A 25,423-nucleotide genomic window follows, 5' to 3' on the forward strand; every position below is an offset into this window, starting at 1 on the left:
AACGTGTATGGGAACGTTTGTCCTTTGGTGCTTAAATTCGGATTAGTGGGTAATCTTTATGGACTTAACATCAACATTTGTCTGCGCTAAAGTGTCTTAATTTATCTAAAAGGCTTTAACCAAATATACATTTACTAGATGAATGGATATACAGATTACCAAACATTTGTTGTCATCTAGCACCACATCTTTGCAGCAGGGGGCAGTGGAACACTTCAGATCACTAAAAAGACATTTCAACAAACCCTCTCAAAGCAACTGAAACAAGACACCAGATTAACAAGACATTTGCTTTAATTCAATAAATAATTTACATTATTAACAGCTGGCGGTTGGCACCACATTTACTCTACGTACAAACAGCTTGATCTTTCTGAAGTTTCCCATTGAATCTTTTGAAAACTCTTTTACAAGTCTGACTAATTCAAATGGAATAAGAGCTAAATGGAAAAGAAAACATAAAGTGCTTTAAACTCAAAAACCTGAACACCCCGGAACAACATCTACATGATGTGGACTGCATTTAGAAGTGATGACAACCAGCATTTTATCACTTCCTCCGTAACAACTAGGTGGGTAAACTGGATAAAGTAAAGAATATTTTGCTCTGTGGTGTTCATGTTTTTGCAAGAAAATCCCTTTTTAAATAAAAGAAAAAAAGGTTCACATTCACTGAAATATCTGATGTACAAAACAAGTGATCAATTCAAAACACAACCGGTAAAATACAAATTCAAACTCACAAAACGCATGAACAACCTCACATTTCAAATGTAGAACTATATACTGTAAATCTCACAACACAATCTATTAACACAAGATTCCACATTACAATCATTTGTGTGAGCTTTTTTTTGTTGTTGTCAAACTGCACCATAACGTGTTCCAAATAGCAGCAGTAAGGTCTGCCAAACACTTCAGTGTAAAGGATGAATGACGCTGTGCCGGAGTGGTACCTGTATCACCAGCACGAGGGACCCACACGTTTCTGAGCACCCGAGTTCAAATGGAAGCGTTATCGTGACACACGAGAAAAGCAAAAAGGTGCGACTGCTGAAACTGAAACTACTGCAACTCGTAGGCCACCGACAAAACACAAGATCTACACAACGAAGGACCCACTAAGACACCGAAGGATGGAAACATTGGCACGGGGAAGGGGAGGGGGGGGCTTGTTCTTTGGCGTGGGATCACTTCTTAGGACAAATGCTGATCATTTACACACAAAAGCCACCGTGGGGTCTATAAAATGCTGAAGCTGCTAGAGAGGGACGTCTTTACAGCGAATACCAACAGAATCCACACCAACAGAATCAAGAGTTAAATTCACAAAATGCTATCCGAGGGTGTGACGGGTCGCTGTACATTCTGTAAACGCCCTTCACTAAAAGGTACATTAAGCTACATTCACATTACAGACGTAGGGATACAAAACACCGCCTGATGGCCGTGTCGACCCAAACAACGGGGCAACGGTCTGTGTGACATTGAAAGGAGATTTGCTTTATTATCATTTTTTTTCTTCTCACCATTTCCCGTTTGGGCCTCTCCACTTGGCAGATCGAGGCCGCACTGACCGATCGCAGAGCGCCTCATCTTTTCTTTTTTTAAAATTTGGGGTTCCACAGACATGGGAATGATGTCATCTGGAACCACAAAACGCATATAATTAACCACAGATGCTTCTGCACACATATTTTACACACACACACACACACACACACACACACACACACACACACACACACACACACACACACACACACACACACACCAATTTGACCCATTAATCTCCGCAGCAGACAACTGGAGACGCTGCTCTGACATGGTTTTGGCTGAGCGCTTCCTCCAAAAGGCTGAGGCCTTTTTCCAGAGCTGGAAACTAATCAAACATAGAGCAGCTTCTGGCCTTAGGTTAACAAAAGCCCCTGTCAGGTCCCCTCGCCTTGCCACATGAGCCTGTGAGAGCTCCACTGGCGCGGCACCAGTGGGTGGATCAGGAGAGGGAGGATCAGCGGACTTCTGTCTGCAGAAGATCATCTCGTGCGGCTTTCCACTAGGCACCTCGCGGGCCCCGCTGAGAATGTGGGATTTAATCCGAGGTGGATAACCCGAGCTCGGGAGTCGCCTCGGCTCTCTCACCGCCGCGCTCATCAAAGACCCGCCGCATGGACCAGCTAAACACACGTGATGATAGGTGGAGGAGTACGGCGAACCTCTCCTCCTCCTCGGCGTCACGCTGGAGTCAAGACATCGAGAGGATCCACAGGAGGGGGCGAGGGGGGGGCAACCGCCATTCGAGTCCCAGAACCACAGCAGACGAGGAGGGGAAGGGGGGGGCCCAAAGTGCGACGACACGGTACTCTAACACTCACTGACGAACACACCACGAAGATAACTGCCGTAACGCGGCTGCGGGCGAACGGTTCAGCATTCGACCCACAGGAGGGCGGCCAGGACGCTGAGGAGGAGAAGTGAGAGAGAGCCGTTGCCCCTCCGGCCCACGCTGCTCATCAGAGCGTCTCCTTCAAAGAGGTGGTATCTCTTGCTGTTGGAGTGGAGCATTTTTACGTCCTCGAGGGCATAGTAGGCTGCCATGGTGAAGTTTATGTCTCCGGAGGAGAGCAGGTCGAACACGCAGGAATGGAAGTACAGGTCCTCCACCGGGAGCCGCTCCTTGCACTTGGCCGCGGCGGCCTGGCGGGTGAAGCCGCGCGGGGCCCCCTCGCCGCCGGCCCTGGTCCGGCCCGCGCCCTGGGCCTCCGTCGCTCGGGCCTTGAGGTGGCGGAGGTCGATGCGCTGGTTGGCGGGGCAGCCGTGGAGGCACAGGTACAAGTCCTGGTCGTCGCCTTCCTCCACCGAGTTCACCACCTCCTCCGGCATCCGCACGGCGAAGGTCAGGTAGCGGCCGACCTGCCGCACCACTATGGTCGTTCCGATGTACTTGGCCTGAATCTCCACATGCTGCCCGGGAACCTTCTCCACCACCCGCAGCGCGTTGGCTCCGTGGCGATCGCCGCCGTTCTTGGAGCCGTCGGCGAATGCAGCCGGCAGCTCGTCCGTCTCTGCGTGGTACATCTTCTGGTCCACACACTCCTGGAAGTTCTTAAAGATGATCGTCAGCTGCAAGAGAACATTAAAAAAAAAATAGAAGACATTTTAGCAGGGATAATCATCTTTAAGCATCTTATGAATGTAGGTATGTAGACATTTGTTGCTGAAAGTCAATGCAAACGTCAGGCTTAGAAATTTGCGCTATATGTGCCACCCACCGCACTTAAGTGTCCTATTTCAGCAACTAGCTCAGCGTGGTGGAGGCCAAGGTAAAAAAAAAAAAACACGAGTCTCGGGCCATGTAAAATCAGGCCTCAGTCTGCAGACACAAAGAGGATCCATTCATAGCGCTGACAAACCTGCCGGTGAACCCCCAGAACTATGCTGCGCGGGGAGTGGCGTCGGGCCCGGACACAGCAACACACTCAGCAGCTAATTAAGGGAGACTCGACAAGCGGGGCTTCACCAGGACACCAATGAGCCATTGTCAGCGCGGCGATAGCAGGAAGGCCGAGGGACTGATGTCTGCTGGCTTGTGACCGAGGAGGGGGAGAAGGTCAGGAGGAGGGGGGGGGTCAAAGAGAATACGCAAATAGCTCGACAATTTATCCGTTGTACCAATTCAGTCTCAACCTCCCCCCCCCCGTAGGATTCCTTCCTAAAAACGAACACATGTCCCTCCGTGATCCAGCCGTCAGAACGGCGATGGAAGCAGAGGCTCTTTGTATCTGCAGCGAGAAGCAATGCAGCCACACACAGCTCTGCTGTTTCAGAAGGAGTCTTGTTTGCACAGGTGGCTATGTTTTCCCTTTGTCCAGAATAAAGATCTTAGACATTTTTTTTAAGCTGTCTCATTTGCTTCCAAGAACAGCATTAAAAAAATGTCATTACTTTAAGCGCACAAATACTTAACAGGGTATCATTAAGACAGCGTAATAGCAGATAATTATACTCTATCTACAAATGTACCCAAGGACAAAATGCTCCTGCTATATGCCTCGGTCTAAATACCTCCGTTACGAGACTCTGCAAAGTGGCTGAGCTCTTAATCATTGCAGTTGAAACTTTGCCAAATCTGCAACAGCTCCAAGTAAATCTGCCGAGTGCAAACACTCCTACTTCTCTGCTTTGACCTCAAGTTCTACTGAAAGTCATTTCAGGGACAGAAATCCCAACAGAGCCATGCACCATTTAACAAAACAACAATAACAAGGAATGCACGGTTGATGAAGCTATGAAGGAAAATATATTCTAATGTCGCAGAGATTTCTATAGTTCTGTGCAGACACAATACGTCCTAATTTAATGAGCTCAGTCGGACCTACACTGGACGTCCAAACATCAGCGAGAGCTGTCCACTGGCGGAAAAAAGATCAAAATGGAGCCATGTGTTAACATTTAATGCAGCACTGCTGTTGTAATGTGAACATATCATTTATTAAGCTTATCAAGATCTTGGCAATTGAGCCGGGTTTGGATTCGGTATCTGTCACAGTGGAGCTCATCCAAACACTAACCAGAGTCCACAGTATGACAGAAGCAGAAACAAACCACAAAACAGACTCATACCAACCAAAGGAAGAAGATATGTTGAGAAACAAACACTGCATGTCAATGTATCAAAGAAAAAAAACTACAATATTAGCTGGCTACCAGAGCATAAATCTTGCAGCAGTTATTTTTTCAATGTAAAATAACAATAAATCAATATTCACATCAGAGAAGCGAGAATGAATCAGAAGACGAGCCGTTAAATGAAAACACTTGTTAGATGCAGCTCCAGGCTGATTTAATGTTGAACAAAGACCGTGTCCACGTGCACACAGGAGCAAAATAAGAACGGATCCCCCACCTTGCTTGTGGCGGTGGCCAAAGAGCCCGGCACCACGGGAGTGTTGGTCACCTGGACCGACAGGTACTTGTTGTGGATGAGCGGCCAGGCTCCCTCCACCTTACACGTCTGGAAGTCATCCCCGAACGTCCGCAGGTGTGGATCCCCGAAGAAGCCGCAGTGGGTGTAGTTGGGCGGCGCCGCACCGCGGCTGAGGCTGCGCTCGTAGTGGCACACCTCCGGGCCGTCGGAGCGCTCCTGGCTGTCGGGCTGCAGCGGCGGGGGCGGAGGGGGGAGAGGGGTGTGGGCCCGGGGCTGGGACGTGGGCCCCTCCTTGGAGCAGTTGTGTTGGCCCATCAGATCCTCTATGCCATGCTGGGCCGAGTGGTACGCCAGGTCCCCCCTGCAGGTCCGAGCGGTGCGGCGCACGCAGGCGTTGTACGCTCGCAGCGCCGTGCAGAACTCCTCCTCGGGACCGGAGCGTGAGGTGGAGGCCCAGAATTCGGAGTTGCACTTGAGTATCTTGCACTGCAGGCTCACTGTCGGGGGAGGGAACCGCATGCAGGGTGAATGAAAGGAGGACGGCTACAGGTCATTTAGGAACTCTGGCTGCTCCCGATGACAGTTTTAAAAGCAGAAATAATAGTGAATCTTTAAACAAGAATAATCAGCATTTCCAACATGGCATTCACAGCCCTTGTGGTGGCGGCAGTCCAAAGTAAAAGCCCCATTCTAGATTTGCTTGTACATTATTCAAAGGGGTAGATAACATAAGGCCTATATTTACACACTTCTTTTCTGCAAGCAGTGACCGAGACACAGCTCTGAACATTACTGTGGCGAACCTTTGACACCCATTGGCGATCACTTGATACAAAAGTAAAAATGGCCCTTTGTGAATCCTTATCCACACCTTTAGTGATAGTAAACACTACAGATGGTAGATTGTTGCGTCGAGCTTTATTGGTACATCCTGCCATCTCTTTACAAAATGCCTTGTTGTCACACCGTGTTTGACTTTAGAATTTATTTGAATTGGCTATAAGAAGTTTCACCCACGGTCTCAAAGTGGGAAAAAGCCATATCAACACTTATACACAGTAATACTTCAATACAGCTCTCTCAAACCCACAAAACGCCTCCCCACCCAGCACCCGTTTGATAGGAGGCAATAAACTACTCTCCATCTCAACAGTTTGTGCATTATCACTTTGTTGTTTGATTTAAGATGGAAACTGATAAGAGTTTGAAGAACACGCAAGGTGAGCTGAAAAAACGGGCCCCCACTGCAAAAAGTGACTGACAGCAATAATGCCATTGTCAAATTATTATTAAGTTGAAATAAAATGCATACATGTCTAATATAATGCTACACTTTCACTACAATAGTTCACTGGCTCCTTTACAGAAATTCTCATTGAATTAAAACCTATCAACGTATGATTTCCAGCCAAACTTAAAGTCAAGGAGCCACTGCAAACTACAGAGATAAGCACCATTCCCCAAACACAGTACGAGTTGGGGGCTCACTTTGTGTCCTGATTAAATAAAGGAAAAAGCACTGAATAAAGATATAAAGTTGGTGGAAGTAGTCGAAATGCGGTGTAACTGCATGGTTGTTAACTTGTTGTAATATCAGCACACATCAACTTTTTTCTCAGACGTCTGCACGTAACACTTGGATCTCGGTAATCTAGATTGCAGTAGATTATAATCAGTGTTTTATTGAGTTTGACTGGAATGACAAATTATTTTTTCTAGGATATATATATTTATTTATCGCTATTTTTATAGTAAATTGCGAAACAGAGCAAAAAATGTTTCATGTTTGTGCCGTGTAACTCAAGAGGAATTATGATAATAGTGACACATTTCTGCTTATAAATAGTGACCGAACCTGGCAACCTATAGAAACCAAAACTGGCAACCTTTCTAAACCCAAGGTGAAAAAAAGTTTGTTGAGCCTTTAAACCAACCACGTTATGAGTTATAAAGTGCAAAATGTAACGTTAACCAACGCTACTAACTTTAAGGTTGCCTTTAAAATAATAATTAAAAAAAATATCTTTTAAATTTCAAAGTGAAAAGTCTCATCTTACCGGAGGGGAAGAGTGAGAGAAACACCGCCAGGACTCTGCACACGTCAAGCGCCGAGGGTCTCCCTCTTTCCCCCATAACCATCCATCCAGCTCGGGGTCGCGCTTCACTCCTCTCCCTGGTCCACCCGGGTGAAGGAAGAGCAGAGAAGAGTTAGAGCCCCCGAGTCCCCCGTTCACAAAGCCCCACAAATCAAGTCCCCAAAAGAGGTCCGCGGTCCCGTCATCTCGCCACTAGCCCGGTGAGAACTGTCGTCGTCGCCCCCCTCCCTCGCTCTCTTGCTCTTTCTCTCTTTCCCCTCTTTTCCCTCTTCTCCCACTTTTCCTTCTCCCTCGCTTTGCCACTCAGTGCGGGACGGCCGGCTGGAAGCAGCCAAGCAATCCGTCTTCCTTTTTAGGGAGTGTCGTGAAGGGGAGCAGCCTCCGTGGGCCAGAGGACACGCGGAACCAATCACGTGCTGCCTGCTGCTGCCCCGCAAAAAAAAATCCCCCTCCTCCAACACCCCTCTGCGTGTGTCGGGTTACAACTCACCCCCCGAGTGCCTCGCGACCCGCCAGGTCTGATGTCAACTAGGGGGGGCGAGCTGGAAAACGAACACGTGCGATGTGAGCTTTCAAATGATTTTCACACACCTGGAGCAGGTCTGCTTTTACTTCTGATTCTTCTACAATGGTGCTTAAAACGAGGCTTAAAGGTGTTATTTTCAACTCCACAGAGGTAGGTCAACATCCCAACATTTATTGTATCTTATAGTGGAGATACTAAAGGTTCAGAAGATGCCAATTTATTAAATCTGGCTGATGTTGGATAAATTAAAGACACATTGATGGACAAGAAACTGAGAATATTCCCATTTGATCAAAAAACTCACAACTGAACATTTCACCAAGGGTTAACAACACAAATGGAATTTGATCAATGTACCAGCAACTATTTTGACTAATAATCAAACTGCTTGTTGTTTTATTGATTACTTATTATTCTACATTATAACGTTTGAGAGGACTGGGAAGATTGGCCATGACGGTTTCCCCAAAACTCCCCACACATGATTTATTCCGACAGTGGTACTAAACCCAAAGATTTCTAAATGAAATACAAAAACATCAAATCAACATGTCTGACAGGGTGCAACAACTGAATCTTTAAGCACCAACGCTGAAATGATTAACCAATGATTAACCAGACACAAGTTATAAATCTGCTGATGAAATTGCCCTTGTTTCTTGTTCTTTGAGTTTCCCTACGGTTGAAATGCACTTATTGTAAATCGCTTTGGATAAAAGCGTCAGCTAAATGACGGCCTGGCCTAGTGAGGCTTACAGATATCAAAGGCAAGAATGAATGAAAGCTGAATTACACTTTGTTAAATATGCCCTTAGTAATTTGATTGTGCCATCTCATCTTTGGTTGTTAAATTCCTCCCCAAAAAACACCAAGAATATGAGCGCTTTGTTCTCAATGATCGCTGCATAGTTGGAAAGGACATTGTACTCTTCACTGATGCCAATATTTAACTTGCAAAACAAACCCTGATGCCTCGCCTTACTTCAAACCACCTGACGACACACCAAGTAATCAAAGCCACGGCCGCATGCACAGGTTGACGCTTCAGCAACTAAGAATGCTGGACTTCTAATAGAGTGGGCCTATTTAATGCAGGTTAATGCCCCCCCCCCCCAAAAGGCGTGATACCCTCTTTTTAGTTATCTACATCACTGTAGTCGTTTTTCTGCCGTTTGTACCAAAATAACACCAAGCACACGAGTGGATGCACACTCACGTCATGGCTGGCTGTACAGTATTTTCCACAGTGCGGTGATTGTCTCTCTGAATGCTTGCTGTCCCTCTCGTGGATGATGGATACGTTCGTGTACAATGAGGCCAGAGCCTACACATGTTTTCAACAAGGGTGGCCCTGTGCAGACGGATGCACCATGCATTCACATCTGAAGTGTACGACTGAAACTATGAGGTGTGAGCTGCGTGAGGATCCTTTTTTGATGCATTGTCGATCCCTTTGGGGGCTTTTAGCAGCGACACATGTAGGTGTGGAGGCGAACACAGAAATTATATTGTGCTACAGTTTTGCAGATATCTTTATTTGACTGATTCACAGGTTTGTGGATTGTTTCCATAACATCTGGAAAGTGCATGGTGCAGATATTAGATATGAAACCCGTTGCAGCAACTTTGCATGCAACGGAGTCTGTTCATTATGTACTATCAAGATATGGATTGCTGTCTTGTTAGTAAATTATCTTTAGCCGATTACTTGTTTTTGAATTGTCTTTTCATTAACAATAAGCTAATAGTTGGTGGTCATTGCATTTCTGAACCCACAATAGTAGGAGTTAGATAGAAAGATATTGAGAGATTCTTGTGCATGACAGTGATCTTTGGTTCATAGATAGCAACTTATTTTGACGTCCACAATCCATTTCTTCATATACGACCTATGCATTCCTTATTCTGTATGAAATATCAGATGTTAACTACAGTAAATGGCTAGTCTATTAGTAGATTGTCAACTCTTTTGATGGAAAAAATGCTAACCATTTGGTGGTTTCATCTTGGCTAATGCAAAAATTCACGAATGTTCTCAATCAATGTATTTGTGGTTTGGTTTCTTTGTTGGAGTATAGAAGCAATATGGATCCCTCATCTTGAGCTCTGACAAATTGTGATACTATTTCTGACCCATTTTCTGGAATTCCAATTGACTTAATAATTAAATCAATAGCGAAAGTAATGGTTCACTGCAACCTGCCGCCCTAATTCTCTTCACAAAGGCACTTGATCAACTTGACTACGAGGTGGCGTTTTTTTCCTCTCCTACAGCCTTTTCTCTTCAAGCATTTGCTATCGGCTGTTTTTTTGTGTGATAGTTTTAGTTTAAGAACCTCTTTCTAGAGGGATTTCCAAAAACGCATCGTGCAGATCTTGTGCTTCTCCTGCTGTGACAGGTAAAGGTGACTGATACCTGAACGATAACACGTTCAGTTGATCCAGTGGATTTAAAATAATCACGTTTATTGATGTGCTTTAAATCTCTGTTGTCACCAGTCACACCGTTTTGAAATGTCGATACACTGAATAGAGTGTTATCCAAGTGCCATTGGTGCAGCCATTCGTCACTTCTTTAGTGTTGAGTTGTGCACTGCATTTTTATAGGCATCTGTGTCGCTGGTCACAGCAGGACTGATCCTCTTTTCCAACAGATGGCGCTTGTTAGGAGCTCTGATATGAAACCTCATATCATGGCACAAACGCACATGGCATCATGAGGACGGCCAAACCTGTCATTAAATATGAGCATCATAGGACAGCTCGTTTATTGGTCTAATTGCATGCTGCCGAGCAATTAGGGTTTGAAAAGAGTGAAGGTGCAGGCAGCAGGCGCATTGGTCCTGTTGCACTGGCCCGAAGAAGATTCTTTTCATTCAGGGTGTCAGAAAGAAGTCCAGCCTCTTATGCTATTAAGTGGGGCATTAAATACTGCTGCATATTTAAAAAGGCACAAGGTGGTGAATGTAGGTGTTATGCGTAATGCTTAATAAGTGAAACTTGCAAAGGGTTGACGTTGTTAATATTAAGGAAATCAAGCCCCCCCCTCCCCCGATCGCACATCTGAAAAATATGCATATCCATGGACACAGAGAACCCGTTTTAAAGCCCCCACCCTGCCTGGATTCCGAAATACAGACATAATATTGTTTTAAAATTCTCAAACTAAGGATGAACCAACCTTGGCGACTGCATGGGCTCTCCACGACTCTGGAGTCCTGCAGGAACCCGGAGGACAGCGAACAAGAGCGAGAGGGGGAGAGAAAGGGAGAGAGAGAGAGGGGGGGCAGACTCCTAAAAAATCTCCCCCTTCAAAAAACGACTCGTCCTGCGTGTCCCTGTAATTCCGAATCAAACGCCCTCGGTTCCTCTCTGAGTGTTGAATCCGCAAATCTGTGCATGGTGACCACCGCCAATCTTCTCCTCGGTGAAATTAAAGTGTTTTTTGGTTGTTTTCTTTTTTAGATTCATTAAAAAAAAGAAAAAAGGCACTTCTCGCACCCGAAGGAAGACTTAAATACCTTCAGCCATTGCGTAACTCATTTGACTATCGGTCGATCGGAAAGGTGGCACCAATTCCAATAAGTGCCCCCCCCCCCCCCCGCCAATCTGCGCCTTGGATCCAAATTTTTAGTTATGCTCGACGTCGGGGAGAGAAGAAAAAAGAAAAGCCCCGAGGGCGAAGCCGCTGCTGCTGCGTGCGGCCGATCCGTTGTGTGGATGTTGAGAAATGGCTAGTTAGAAAGTGTGAGAGAGACAATGATCGGCTCTGCATGACGCCGCTGTGAGCCCCAGATCTCAGCTGTGGACACCCCCCCCCCACACACACACACTTTTTTCCCCTCCAAGTTGTTTTCTGTGGGAGATAGGAATCCTTATGCGGTCGAAAAATAGTGAGTTCTACAATGTTATTTTCTGTTAAAGCAGAAAAAGTCCGTGTAATCTCTGTTTCCACTTTCCTTCAAAGGTCACACGTGCCATAATTTCACCTTTTCACACAGTAGGGCTATTAAACCGGACTGAACGGCTACTTAATTTACACATGGCTTTATAATTTAGTGTTTATGTGTGAATGCCCCCCCCCACCTCCTCCCAATTGTTCCATCCATCCCATCACCAGAAAACCTTCAGCAGACCCTCAGCTCTGAGACAAAAGACAAATCCATAATAATCAGGATTTTCAGGAGGATCAGATGGACAAATGCGTTGCATCAGGGAGGAGGGGGTGGGCTATGCTCAAAGGCAGAAAGGGTTGCATGGAGGCTGCACCTGTGTTTTAAGATTAGACTGCATGCAGGAACCCCCCCTCCCCCTCCCTCTCCCCCTTTTCCTCCTCAGCCTCTCCAGTCTCCACTGTAAAACATAACTGATTATCTCTGCTCCAGTTTTCGGCGCTTCAGGAAAATCCATCGCGCCAGGTGGGGGGTGGGGGGAGACTCACAGCTACCTGACCAAAACAGCAGAGAGACCAGTCCGGTGTTCTTAATGTCTGCCAGGGTGACAATTGACGTACACAATCAAGCAGAAAAGCAGAAGTGATGGTAGATAGCGTTGTGATGTTGACATAGACGTTGTTGGCAGGCGGCTACAGGACAGAGCCGCCACGTCGCAACGCCCCTTTGTGCATCCAGCAAGAGACTGACCCCTGTAACCCACTCGCTTTACTATCACAGCACAGGCCGGCCCTCTCCAGATGGCCGCTGAGATGCAGCACATTTCACATCGGTGTAACATTAGAACATGAAAGAGTCCCACCCCGGTGTGAAGAGACCGGTTTTAGAGGTGCCGGATGCCGGCCTCGTCTCTAACACAGCTGCCGCAGTTGCTGCCTCGCTGAGGTGTTACGGTTAGTTAACAGCAGATCTGCTTCACCTATCACCAGATTAGTAAAACACGTTTGTTCCCGCTGCCTGTCAGTCAGTTACTATAATACAGGATCAAATTAAACAAGCCTTCAGTGATAGCTTGGGTCTCTCTCCTTAATTTTCTTCATTATCAATAGTGATTTTGGTCAGTTGAAGAAATCTTTTGAACTTGAACTTTAGTTGTTGAACTTCATGTTTGTGGTACTCGTATAAATAAATCTCTTTATATATTTATATATATACATAAAGAGATTTGACAGAAGCTGTTTGAGATTATAGACATTATTGTGACAAAAATTAAAATACAGTGTATAGAAATAAGTATGAAATAAAGGAATTCACTCTTCCTTTATTGTGAAACAATTTAAACAATAGTATTCCCATATCATGTGGAGTTAATTAGATTATACATTTATGTAAAATGTAAGATCTCAAAAGATTACAGCAATTAATTTGATTTTAATCGTTTAATATCTTTTCAATTTTAATCTTGAGACTTTCCGTATTACTTTACCTTAATAAATTAATAATGTTGTTGTAATGTGAGTATTTATGTTTGATCTTTGTTGAGACATTTGATGTTTCCAGGCATTTATAAACCAAAAAGGAAATCCCTTCATTAAGAAAATAATTCTGTTGTCATAACCGCTGGTTACATCTAAAATAAAAAGAACCACACTCAATTAGTTTTATTTATAATAGCATAAGAAGTAATTTATCTTTAAAGGGATATTTCATATTTCTTCAGGAGGGGTTGTGTTGCGATATATGTTTAGATTTCGGACATATCAATACTTGCCAAATGAATGAGGTTACATTTTTTTTAAATAAACTGTATACCATACATAGGCATTTAACTGCTGACATAACTGTGCCATAACATACCGTATAGCTTATATAATGCTTGAGCATGCTTGAGCTTTTGTATGTTCTGCCATGTTGACTTTGAATAGGATTTCTAACAACTGTAGCAAATGACAATGTCTACCTGCTGATTTGATCGTATTCTCAAGATAATGTGCATGACATCCATTTATGTATAAGTCACGCATTGTGTATATGCATATCTCCTGGTGTGCACAGTTGTATTGCTGGCGTGGTATTCAAAACTGAATTATATCTTCTAGACCCCACTGAGTAGATCAAATAGTAATGGCCATTTTCATTGTTAAAACTGTCCAGTTGCCGCCAAAGCTTTGTCGTCTTCTGAAAGCTATTAAATGAGGCAATACAGTGAATGAGTCCCTGTGTGTTCAGTGAGGATACAAACTAGTGGGGGACGTGCATCCCCCACCACAGTCTTTGGTAATAAGGTGTGGGGTATGAATTCAAAAAACTCTATTCGGAGGTGATATGTGGGGCTGCGATACAGAATTACTTCCACTGTCAGTAACAGTGTGAACCCTTCGGCCCGTCCATGCAGATAGAGGAATGGGCTTGAATGTTCAAAGCCTCATTACAGAATCTTTTCTCATTTGTCTTCTTTTTTTTCTTTCCTTCTAAAGCCGGACTGCAATCCAGAAAGAATAACGAACACTGTTTAATTCCAGACGCGGAGCGAACGAGACGCCGTGTGTAGAGGCGGCGAGAAAAATGATTAGCTCCGCTGCTAAACACAACACCTCTCAGGAAAAGACACGACATGTCAAGCCAACATTTTGGGCAGCACCCATTTAGACAATGAATGATCATTACAATTTATTGACCTGAGAGGGTTTAAAAAAAACAATAAACAGAATGTTGGTGAGAAGCCATGATTCTATTAACATGCAAGATGCGCTACTCGCATGCAAGACAACTGGGGCTTATCTTAATAATACAGCTGCTTTTTTAATTTCCTGCCTCCGAAATTCTATGCAGAAAGTGAAAGACTCCGTTTATGAACAGAAAATTAGACGTTGCGCGCCATACAGTGTGACACGCCTTTCCAGCTATTTAATTTATGGTAATTTCCAACTAATCAGTCTTAGAAATAATAAGACATTTTGTAATTAAGCATTCATTTTTCTATACTGTCATAAAAAAAATTTTTGGTGCGTTTTACACAGACAAGTTGGAAATGACATTTGTCACCTTTATTCTTCACACCACTTCTATAGTGTTTGATATGTGTATGTTAGTAAACCTATTCTTCCCTGTTACAGCTCTACTGGCAGTAGAAGTATTATTCTAGTAGAACTATTGGGCAATTCTCTATAACTTCCTCTCAACTCTTATCCATAAAATGACCCGTGTGACTAACACAAATACAAGAACAGACAAAGTGTTGACTGATTCACAGTCTGGTATTTGTATTAAGTGCATTTTGTCAGCCAATCAGAATTCTTCACATATTTTTTACATCTTCTTCTGATTGGTGGTCGAACAACCTGAGTCCTGCAGTGTTGTCCTGTATGCACAGCTGCAGGTCATGGCCTTCCTTTTGTCCCATCTAGTCACAATAGCTGCAGAGGAAAGCTCTGGTCGTTGCCAGCAAATTGTTGGCGGCCTCAGAGTCGCTCTGCAGCCTTCACACTCTGCTGATGGGGAGAATCAGGAATCAGGCTGATTCTTTAAGAGAAGCAGAACCTTGCTGCGGCTTCAACGTGTATCATATGAACACACAAACATCACAATGCTAAAATCTTTAGCATTATGGAACTCTGTCTGCAAGTTTTTCATCGTTTGATTTTATCCCTGACTGCTTCCACCCCTCCCTCCCTTAATTACTTTAACCAAACCCATTGACTTTAAAGTAGTGTTGCCGAGTCAGGATCGCTGCCCCTACAACTCCCTCAACTCGCTCCATTTCACATTTTAATACGCTATTTCCTTTCAGATTTTTCTTTCAAGCAAACGTGATCGTTATTGCACTAACAACTTTGGAGTAATTAATTCTATTCTATATCTGTGCAATAAAGTATTTCCTTTGCAATGGAATGTGGCGGTCCTGTTATAGTTTTAAACGATTTTCACAGGTCACATGCTCGATAGAATTTTAGAACAATCTCTTTCAAGAGCGTAATTGTATACTCGCTGGGTGGAGGGAAATGGATTTGCACGTCTAAGGCAATAGAAAAAGATCACTTTCATGCTGAAATATTCATGGTCTCCTTAAAACTGTTGGAGAGTGGAATTCAATGGTTGCTGAAAGAACAGATGAATCCGAAAATCATTAAGATGCATGCTATCTCCTCAGCAGGCCAGACAGGAGCTGTTTCCTCTTAAATGCTCCAAAACATTTGCAAATGCCTGTTGTATTGTGAAGACAGCAGAGCCACAGCACTATTAAATGTCACACGTGTTTGTATCCCTGTGCAGCCTTGTAGTCCCCTTCATCTTTGTGAAGTGTGCGGTGGCTCATTACTGAGCTGTGGAAATGTCAGGGCTTTGGGTTCAGATTAATTGAAGAGCCCACGGACGTCTAATTACAGGAGAAGGACTTACAGATATCCCCAGCCCTCACAGACAGTGGGCCTTTCCACCCCCGGGCTAAATTATACTGTTATTGATCCTAATATGTAAAATGATCCTGTAATTTCTGCGTCTCGTTTGTAGCAGCGGCAGCGGGTTAATTGGATCAGACCCTGCAAAGGGGAGAAAAAAGTAAAAACATTGGTGCTGAACAAGCTATGATTTGTTGGGCCTTAGCTCGAGGATTGTGCCTCATGTGCAATGATGTTATTTAACAGTTGAATGGCCGTGGACCTCCACATTCCTCGTGGTTTGACGGCATCTGGTGTTTGGTCAGGTGTTTTTTATTGAAAAGCGCAATGGAGACGGGGGCTGTTTTTAACTGACTTCATGGCGAGCGCCTCAAACTGCAGGGTACGACTGAAAGGTTGTGAGACAGGAGGAGACTCGAGCCCAAAAAAAAACAACCAATACCAGAGCCAAAATAACATCAGTGTGTCATAGTTGCCTCCAGGCCACGTTGACTTTATCTCCTCTGTCTCAACACGCAGGCTGGTCCTCTCACCAGTAACTTTAATTAAAGCTAGAGGAAGAGTCACCACATATTTAAACTCATCGTAATATGCACAACTGCACAATTTGTGATCGATGGCCAGGATTGAAGTGCTCGGATTGCGAAAAGAGTTGTCAAGTCAAGATTTAGACTTATGCAACTAAAAAATATAAATTAATACAACAACACAATGTGGATTAAAAAAATCAATGTGAGCCAATGTTTTACAACCTCCCCCTTTTCACCTGGCAGGAAAGTTACAAGAGTGAAAGAGAATGGTGGCTTTCATGACTAATATAGGAAAAGTCGGATCAGACTGTTTGCCTCTACTTGCCCGTGTATTGTCTACCTTTTCTTTCATTTGCGCCAATCAAAGCAAACCACAGAAGGCACATACCATTGGTTGATGAATTGACATGAAAAATGACATATTAGTTCAAATAGGTTACCTTTCATGAAGAGATACCACGTGTCCTGACAGACACTTTCTGTAACTGATGCACATAAATCTCCTCAAACTTTGGCTGTAAAACCAAGGAAGAAAGCTATTCCCCCTTTTCTGTTCAGAGGGGTGTGATATATTGTAGCGATTGTAGACAATATAATATATACAATCCATGCGCTATTAGACACCGTGCACTGTTCTTGAAACATTGAGCTTCCAAATTTGCTTTGAGGGTAGAAAACGCGTCCAAAAAGGCATGCAGGTACAATAACCCAGAATATCCATGACAGGAAACCGTGATTTCCTCGCCCGATTGGTTCAAGTCACACACTACATAGAGTAGTTCACTCCACATTGAAAATATTCTAATACAATATAGTATATATTTTGTAAATATAAAAGCAAAAGAAGTTAATGTGACCAAAATCTGGATTAAGGAAATAATATTACCCCAAAACCTCAGTTGACAAGACTAAATGTGTGCTGCCACAGCTTGTTAGTGTGCTGGCGTGAGGCTATTACTGATAGGAGACACCTCCACTCTGCTGCTGGTGTGAGCAGCCAGGGAGATGACGCTAAATGCTCATCGAACTGAACCGCACATCCGTGAGGTGACCAATGGGTTTTCTTTGTTGGAAAACCTGCAATAATGTTTCACCTTAGTCAGTATCACTGACCACCACTATTGAGTGATACAGATCAATAGTGTTTTGCTGCTTTCAAATTGGCGATCAATGTTGGCCACTTTACTGGCATGTTGCCAGGGTTTGTTGTAGTTTCTTTCTCAAAGTGGGAGATATCGTAGTCGTCAGAATGACAACTTGGAGGCTTGGGTGAATGCTTTTTCCATCGTGGAGATTTCTTCTTTCATGTCTGAACAGTTAAACCTGAATGCAGCACAAACCCTTAAAATAGTGCAGTTTCTTTGAAGAATGGGAGTTGTGGTCATGGGGAAAGCTTTGATTGATGACAAAAGTGTGACAGCATGCTTAAACTCAAGTGCTTGTTGGTTGTTTAATGGCAATGTTGCTTTGTAGAAAATAAAGGTACTTAAAATTATCACCTCAAAAAACTTTGGGGAGAGAGGACTCTCTCGCAGCGGACTCGTTCGGGGATAAACGATCCAACACCCGAGCATTTCTGCTTCACAAAACAGTCGACGTGACAAGATCAAAAAGCGCTGTTGGAATATAACGCTGTTTTATCGTCATGGAGATTGGGTGGAGAAACACAAATAGCTTTAGGAGGTATAATAGTAGTTTACTTTGCTAGTTATTATAACCCGCTAAACACATTTCATATTGGCCACAGCAGGTGCAGCCCACTTGTGGTCTAGTCTCCGGCAAATGTAAAGGCACATGGGCCAAAACATTTGAACTTGTATATTATTGTATTATACTAAGGAATGTACATGTTATAAGCTTGTTGAACGTGAGAAGGGATCTGTTGGTGACTAAAGGGTGCGCTAAAGCTCAAATTTGTTGCATTGATTTTGTTGTAACTAACTAAAAATGACCTCAAGTTGTCTGTGAAAATCCTTTTTTTTCCACTGCTGATTTAGCAAAGTAAAATGACTCCTTTGTCTCAGCAGAGTGTTTTGGGAGACTTTTCCAGATGGCTGACACATTCACGTTCATTTGCTTCCCAGCTGCTATCAGTCTCTTTTTCACAGTAAGGTGATCCATGTTCGTGATCCCAGCTGCATCTTTGGAACAAATTCCACAGTATCAGCAGTCAAACACTCAGCATCTCTCGGCTGAGACCCAACTTCACCACTTTTGGCAACCGGCACACGAGAATAAAACAGAGTGCGCGCCAGGGAAATGGGAATGTGAAGGAAAAAAGAATCAGACTTTAAATGTAGCCTTGGTTAAAGTGTGTTTCTTACACATTGGCTACTATCAGGAGAACTGGAAAGATTGACTGGACCTTGCACCCTCCTCACTTTAAATTTTTCGCATTTTGACGAAAACACTGAATTTACGTCAGATCCCGAAGCCAAGCAAGCATTCTGCAGCTTTTCTTTGCACCTGTGAACCTTCTGTCACAAAGCAGCAGGCTGACAAATGAACAGAATCCCTGTTTTCACACAACTACCAGCCTGTAGTTATAACACAAGGGAGGGATAAAAAAAGAAAAGGAAAACTCGACTTAAGCGTTAAATTAGAACCACACAAGCAAACTGCTCCAATAAAGCTGGAGAGAGGGGAGACGGAGAGAGAAGACAAAAGCATGGAGGTCCTATAAAAAGTGAGCGAGGTTCCAGAGATGAGACAGGCCTCACAGCGATCCACAGCGGCATCCATGCAGTTGGATCAACACCACTGAAAGCAAATCAAATATTTTGGAGAGACAGTTTATTTGCCATAGACATTCAAGATCATAATTTATTTTGACAGCCATGCAAGCAGGGGCAACATCGGTATTTATATTTGCTTAATCAGTGATTTCATGCTATGTTTTACCCTTCCGTTGTCAAGCTTTTCCTGCAAACACAACACAGGTTGATATACTCTGATATCAAGCAGAGAAGATCAAGAACAATTGTTTATTTAGTGAACAAATAAAAGCTTTGAAACACCTTTCAGTTCCAAAAGATGATCTGAATCCAGATAAAGAAAGTTTAGTTCAACCCCATTTCTACTAGTATCTTTTTAACTACCTCAACTTGCTTCAAATTGCATAAATCCTTTCCTGCTGCTCCCAGCCCGACTCCCAGAATTCTCTTGGTTGTGACATAAGAGTGCAGCTGTGATTGGACTTGATTGGGCTCGCGCTGTTCTTTGGTTGAGAAACCCGTTGGAAGCCACTGGGCGTTCTTTGTGCCGCGCAGAGAGCTCAGCAATAAAACCCTTAACTTGTCAAGCTGGTTGAATTGTTTTCCGACGGGCTACTTTGTCTGCTAACAACACCACGGATTATCCGCTGAACCATTTCCCATGTACCATTTACCATGTCCTGTAATTACATTTCACTTTTTAAACCCTGACATCATTGCCCGCCGCCGATACTTCCACTGCTCCACGTGGGACCCACCCGCGCTCAGGAATTCACCAGCCTGAACTTTCAACTGCTGAGGGGTTTGTGAGGGAAACGGAAGCACAACAACGTTTGAATGTGTCTTGCTCTGCGGCAGCAGAGTGTTTTTTTGCTCTCCTAATCCTCGACACAAAGCCCGGTTTAGCAGCACCTTTGTGCTTCGTCAGAAAGGCTGGCTTAAAAAACAGGCCTCTGCAGGCATGCAGCAGCGACCCGCTGGAAACCTTGCTGACACTGAGAACATCTGCAGGACGCGGCGGAATGATGCTGGCAAAAAGCATGTACACACGCGACAAATGCGTTTGTTTTTACCGCTGTGAATTGGATTCGGTTGGGAGTGAATGCTTGAGGGTTGGAATTTGGATAAAGTTTAAGAAAAAATAAGTGAATTTGGTGTAGTCTGTTAAGAAAGACAGATGCTACGAGTTTCCCCATGTTCTCATTCCCGTTTAGCCTCGTTTAATACATATATTATCACTCCGCTATATATTTATCACACTATAGTTACTTGTCAGACATGGATTTAAAATGAACATTGCTCTAAGATGAAAACAACGTCTCGCATCTGTTTGACTTGGATTTTTTCAGCTTACAAGTATAAAATTACATGGATCTTTTGATGATCCTATATATATATATATATATATATATATATATATATATGTGTGTGTGTTAGACCGATAGAGCAATCAAACCGCCCTCCAGCCATGTCAGCCCTTTGTCTCACGCTCATTCCGGCTAATTTTGGCTCATTTATGAGCAGCACAGAAAGTGTCTGGATTCGGCTGTTAGCGTTTTTACAACTGTTTTACATTTTGCGTCCAATGGCTTTCCACGAGAAACCCGAAAGTTGTAATTCCACAGTTTGGCTGCTATGGAAAAATTTGCTTTGAAGCCTCGCGCTCTTCCTGGAGACTCTCTAGACTGGAGGCAATGGTGGTTTGGATTCAATAAAATTAATCATGACAAAAATCGTCGTTGCAGAAACACTTAGCGGAGATCTGCTGTTTGCAGAATGCACATTTCCAGTTTATTTTGTGATAATTCAAAATAGCTCCAACTTGACCAACCGCAACACTACAATGCTGTCGACGCTTTGATACATCAGTTAAAATTCAAATAATTAATCTGTTACCGTAAGTATTTTTCTGCATATTCTTAATAATCTATATAATTTTAGTTTTTTAATGACTCACTATATGGGTGCACAGGTACTTTTGCTTTAATAAAAGCTCTGAGCATTCTCTGTGTCTGTGTCAGTAGGTGTTTTTAAAGAAAGCTTTTCCTTAAAAATGGTTCTTTCTGTACTTCAGAGCCTGCAAATGTGTCAATCTTTAAAAGCACGTGGGGATGTTCTTTCTGGAAGTTATGAGGTATTCAGAGAAGCTCCCACAGAGGCAAAAAAACTTTGTAGCAGCAGATTCAGGAAGTTGTAGCAGCAGCAGCTGCAGATTCACAGGAGAAACTTCCTAACACATTTGGTTCATCTACAAACGAAAGTGAGTGAATATGAACATCTATAAGGACTTCATTGTTGTCTAGAATTCAGTTTAATCACTTTCATTATTGATTTAACTGTATTTGACATCACATTCAGAAAGAAACAATGACCATGACTAAAAATGTGTGTGAATAAAACATTAAAAAATACTTTCACTGAAGCTCACTGCAGTCCAAAGCCCCTTCTGTCCATGCAATTCATGAATCTCTATTTCAGGTAATGTCAGACTTTTATTTTTGACTATTCTAACCGTGCGATGTGCTTTTGTGGAGCGTAACACATTTGGATGCTGCCATTTTCATTAACGCTGTCGTGGTTCTCTGGAGCTCCCAGAGGCAAAGTCATTTTGGCAGCCTGGCGTTGGATCAGGCCAACCACCTGTCATCCTAATTCTGCACATGGCCTCTTCTGTCAAACACTCCCTCACATACCTCCCTGCGCCCCACACAGCACCTGTGATTGACTCGCCTAGCACCATCGCAGCTGTCAGGCTCACCCTCAGCCTTAATTAAAGCCATAGACCTTCCAAAAAGCTGTTTTTTTTAAAGAGCAAACACTTCAGATAATTATGAATATAATTTACACAACGTATGGCAAGTTTCTCAGTGCTATTGTCTGAGACATTCATTGAATTAAAATGTTTGTTTTCAGCTTCTCCAATGAGCAGATTTAATGTTTTTCTCTGGCATATATGATAAAGTAAACATTGTTCTAGTTTGAACATGTCATAGGAATCTGGGTAGAGTAATTTCTTTCATTTTTTTGTATTTTCTGACCATTTTCAAACGAATCAAATGATTGACTGATGATGAAAATATGAATTAGTTGAAGGCTTTGTATAATGACTTGAGTCATTTCACATACTTACCTTTTGGAATGTTGTGTCATAGTATCTCTATGACATTGCTCCAACATTTTGGAGTTTCAGTCATAGAGAAACAAACACAAATGTGCAACATCCCTTTTGCAATTGGATTTGTGTCAACTGCGTCTCCAGGGACTTTTGTTCCCCGATTCAGCACAATGACTTACAACACATTGATCCAATTCACACATCATTTAGTAAGCACATTTTTTATTATTTTTATTAATTTTATTCACTCTCAAAAAATCAATTTCTACTCGACATAATTTCACCTAGAAAAGTCTGGGAAAAATACAATTTGGTGAAATAAATAATAAAACAAGAGCTATTTACCTAAAATGTATGAAACTATAAGACGAAAATAGCTTCATTCCTATTTTTCAACATAAACACTATGAATGTGAAAAGCATGTTGTTGATCATGAGACAGGCTCACTGAAAAAGTCAAACGTGTCATTGGAATTGGGGTTAAAACATATTTAAGTAAAAGCCAGATGGAGGGAAAAATAACTGAATTTGTAAACAAAAGAGAAAAGATGGAGTTTTTGTTTAAAGCCAAATTCTTACTGCTGTGCCAAACTGTGACTTAGTCAACATTATGGATCAATCTACACCAATCGTATTGGATTATTCTACAGCAGCTAGGCTTCTGAAAATACCATCTTTTGATCCATTTTGTAGTGCTAATGCTTTACTGAAAATACAGTGCATGTGTCAGCTGAAAATATTTTCTTCTTCTAATGAGATGAAGTCTTTGCATTTTTACAATGGAGGATAACTACAAACTCCAAAAGCAGTAAACAGTTGTTTTAATTGTTCATGAAATGTGTGCAAAGCCGATGAGGAAAGGATCCACGTAAGGTTGCATAAAAGATTTGTATGACAAACGGTGTTCCCTTCCAGAAAAATAGAAAAAGAAAATCCCATAAAATTAAGTTTGAAATTAGAGAAAAACTAATTTCCCCCTGAATGCCATGCATTATTCATGCATGTGACAGTTGAACTGGTCGTCACCAAAAGCCAATTTATTGTTGTGTTTTAAAAGGACTTCTGAAGTTTTTTCTCCTCTGGGTCCCCTTTTCTCTCATTCAACTTTGACAGAGACCAACTTTGATGTTTTCAGAGAGCGTAAATGGGAGCACAGCTGAATGGATCCGCTGGGTATCACTGGTTGACTGACTTTTCTTTTCACTTGCGAACACCCGTAGCCAAGCAGAGCCTCAGCTGTGGATAAAGCATCTGATCTGCGCCCTCCAACACTGTCGGGCCTCTACCGTATTTACTAGATAGGCTTGTTAGAATTATTATCCTGATAAGAGAAAACAGAAAAAAACATGGGGGGTGCGGGACTTTGAATGAGGCAAATCTTTTACCACAATGACACTCAATCAAATTAGCTAGTAATGACGCTTTATTTTTCCTGAATGGCTGCACAGTGTTTTGTTCAGCTGACGAATTGGCAAAGCCTGAAGGAGTTCCTGGAAAAAAAACAAAAACTTTTTTTTAAATGCCCCCATTCAGGCCAAAGGAAAGGATTTTCTTCCCAAGCCCAGTGTTCTCACACTCCGTCCAGAATAAACTGCCTATGGATTCCCAACTTCACAGAATGGCAGTAGGGGGAGGGCAATCAGGGGCGGATGGAGTTAGGAAGGGGAGGGCAAGGCGGGGGGGCAAAAGAGGGTTTTATAGAGATGCTGATTTCTTATTCAGTGGTCCTCTGTAGGAATAGAAACCCAGAGGAATGCACATTGAAAGCTTCAGAGGCCATAATGCATCCGTCGTTTATGAGCTCAAAAAGAGTTCCCGGTGGGAAAATAGTGACCCCCCGAACCCGGTGGAATGATAGCTGCTGTACAGGGGGAGGGGCGGGGGGGCGAACGGGTGCTGCAAAGGTGCATTGTGGAGCGCTGCCTCTCACCTGCACTGAAAGGGATCGAAAGCGCTCTCGATGGGCCCTCTTCTACATTGCAAGTGGAGCGAAGCAATGACAACATAAGTCCTGGCTGAAAGTGCTGAAATGCCCCTGTTGCTATAGATCTTAATCGGACCATTCATTCTTTTTTTTGCGGGGGGGGGGGCTGAGGTAGATCACGTGAAGATCTTCACGACAAAAAGAGGCGTCCCATCTGATAAGCAGTATTAAAATCTCCAACTACATCAAAAAGAGTTCGATGAGGCTAAGCAAACATAAATTACAGTTTTTAAAGTGCTAAGCGTTTCCAGCAGCCATTTCAACAACATCTCAAGTAACTTACTAAAAATGGTCGAACCTAAAAATAACATTTCACACACCAAATGTAATATGAGCTTTGCTGTTTATGTTTTGGACTACTGGAGGCACACAGTGATACTGTACAATTCAGATGGGGCCAACCCAAACCATAAATGAGAGCCAGTTACAGTTTATCTATATCTTGGCAGGAGTGCATATATATTTCTTATTTTCCCTGCGTTATTGGAGCCAGCATTAAGCACGAACCGTGCCCCATTTGAAGGAAATACACATTATCCACTATTCCAGCTGACAGGACTGTTAAACAGATGTTGAATTGGAGACAGATATTCTCAGAAGAGAGAAGCCAAGAACACCCACTGGATTTACAAACTGCACTGATGGACACATGACATTTGTGTTTGTGTGTGTGGGACAAAGTGCACGCTTTACATACGGACAAAGAAACTAAACAACAGGGCTGTGAACACAGCGGGCAGACGCATCCTGTAGTTGGAGAGCAATGACGACTCAGAGGCAGTTTCCCGGGTGACATTCGGGTTTAGAGACCGCAAGGTTTTGTTGCGGGGGACGTACGGCACATGTTAACCTCATACAAATATTTCTGTAATGTGATTCTACACTACTTTACAAATCATCATATTGTAACCGAAATGGTTTTAGAAGGAAATTAAATAAATAGAGCTTAAAGCAATGTTTCTGCCATAAAAAACCTTAAAACCATCACTTGTCTCAGATCATGACAATTCCAAATGAATCATGTTGTGTGATGAATGGATGGAGTCTTAGACCCCTTTAATGTTGATAGTGTCTCACACTAAGGCCTAAATAAACGACTTCAGCTGATAGCTGTTGAATCTCCATGAGTAAGTCCAGGGGTGGAAACACCCTATTAACAGAAATTAATGATAAGCTATTTGCTAAAGTTTATAACAAAAATACATCCTAGCATGCACACAGCGTGGCATTAAGTGGCTTAA

General features: G+C 43.1%; 1 protein-coding gene across 1 annotated transcript; it reads right to left on the reverse strand.

The window, feature by feature from the left end:
- Positions 1-276: 276 nt before the first annotated feature.
- rgma (repulsive guidance molecule BMP co-receptor a) lies at positions 277-11,351 on the reverse strand. The gene is made up of 4 exons (XM_037451540.2): positions 10,731-11,351; positions 6,985-7,100; positions 4,907-5,424; positions 277-3,123 (listed from the first exon to the last, which is right to left on the reverse strand). Exons 1-4 carry the CDS (start codon positions 10,742-10,744, stop codon positions 2,428-2,430), a joined length of 1,344 nt encoding a protein of 447 aa, XP_037307437.1. The 5' UTR covers positions 10,745-11,351; the 3' UTR covers positions 277-2,427.
- Positions 11,352-25,423: the final 14,072 nt, after the last annotated feature.

Source organism: Pungitius pungitius, chromosome 6, assembly GCF_949316345.1.
Source record: "Pungitius pungitius chromosome 6, fPunPun2.1, whole genome shotgun sequence".
Classification (NCBI taxonomy): Eukaryota; Metazoa; Chordata; class Actinopteri; order Perciformes; family Gasterosteidae; genus Pungitius; species Pungitius pungitius.

What these genes read in the sequence shown, in the direction of transcription:
- rgma (XM_037451540.2), bottom strand. An exon ending in TCTCTCACTCTTCCCCTCCG is followed by an intron (nt 5,425 to 6,984) that starts GTAAGATGAGAC and finishes CTCCCCCGACAG; the next exon opens with TGAGCCTGCAGTGCAAGATA. An exon ending in TGGCCACCGCCACAAGCAAG is followed by an intron (nt 3,124 to 4,906) that starts GTGGGGGATCCG and finishes GTTCTCTTGCAG; the next exon opens with CTGACGATCATCTTTAAGAA.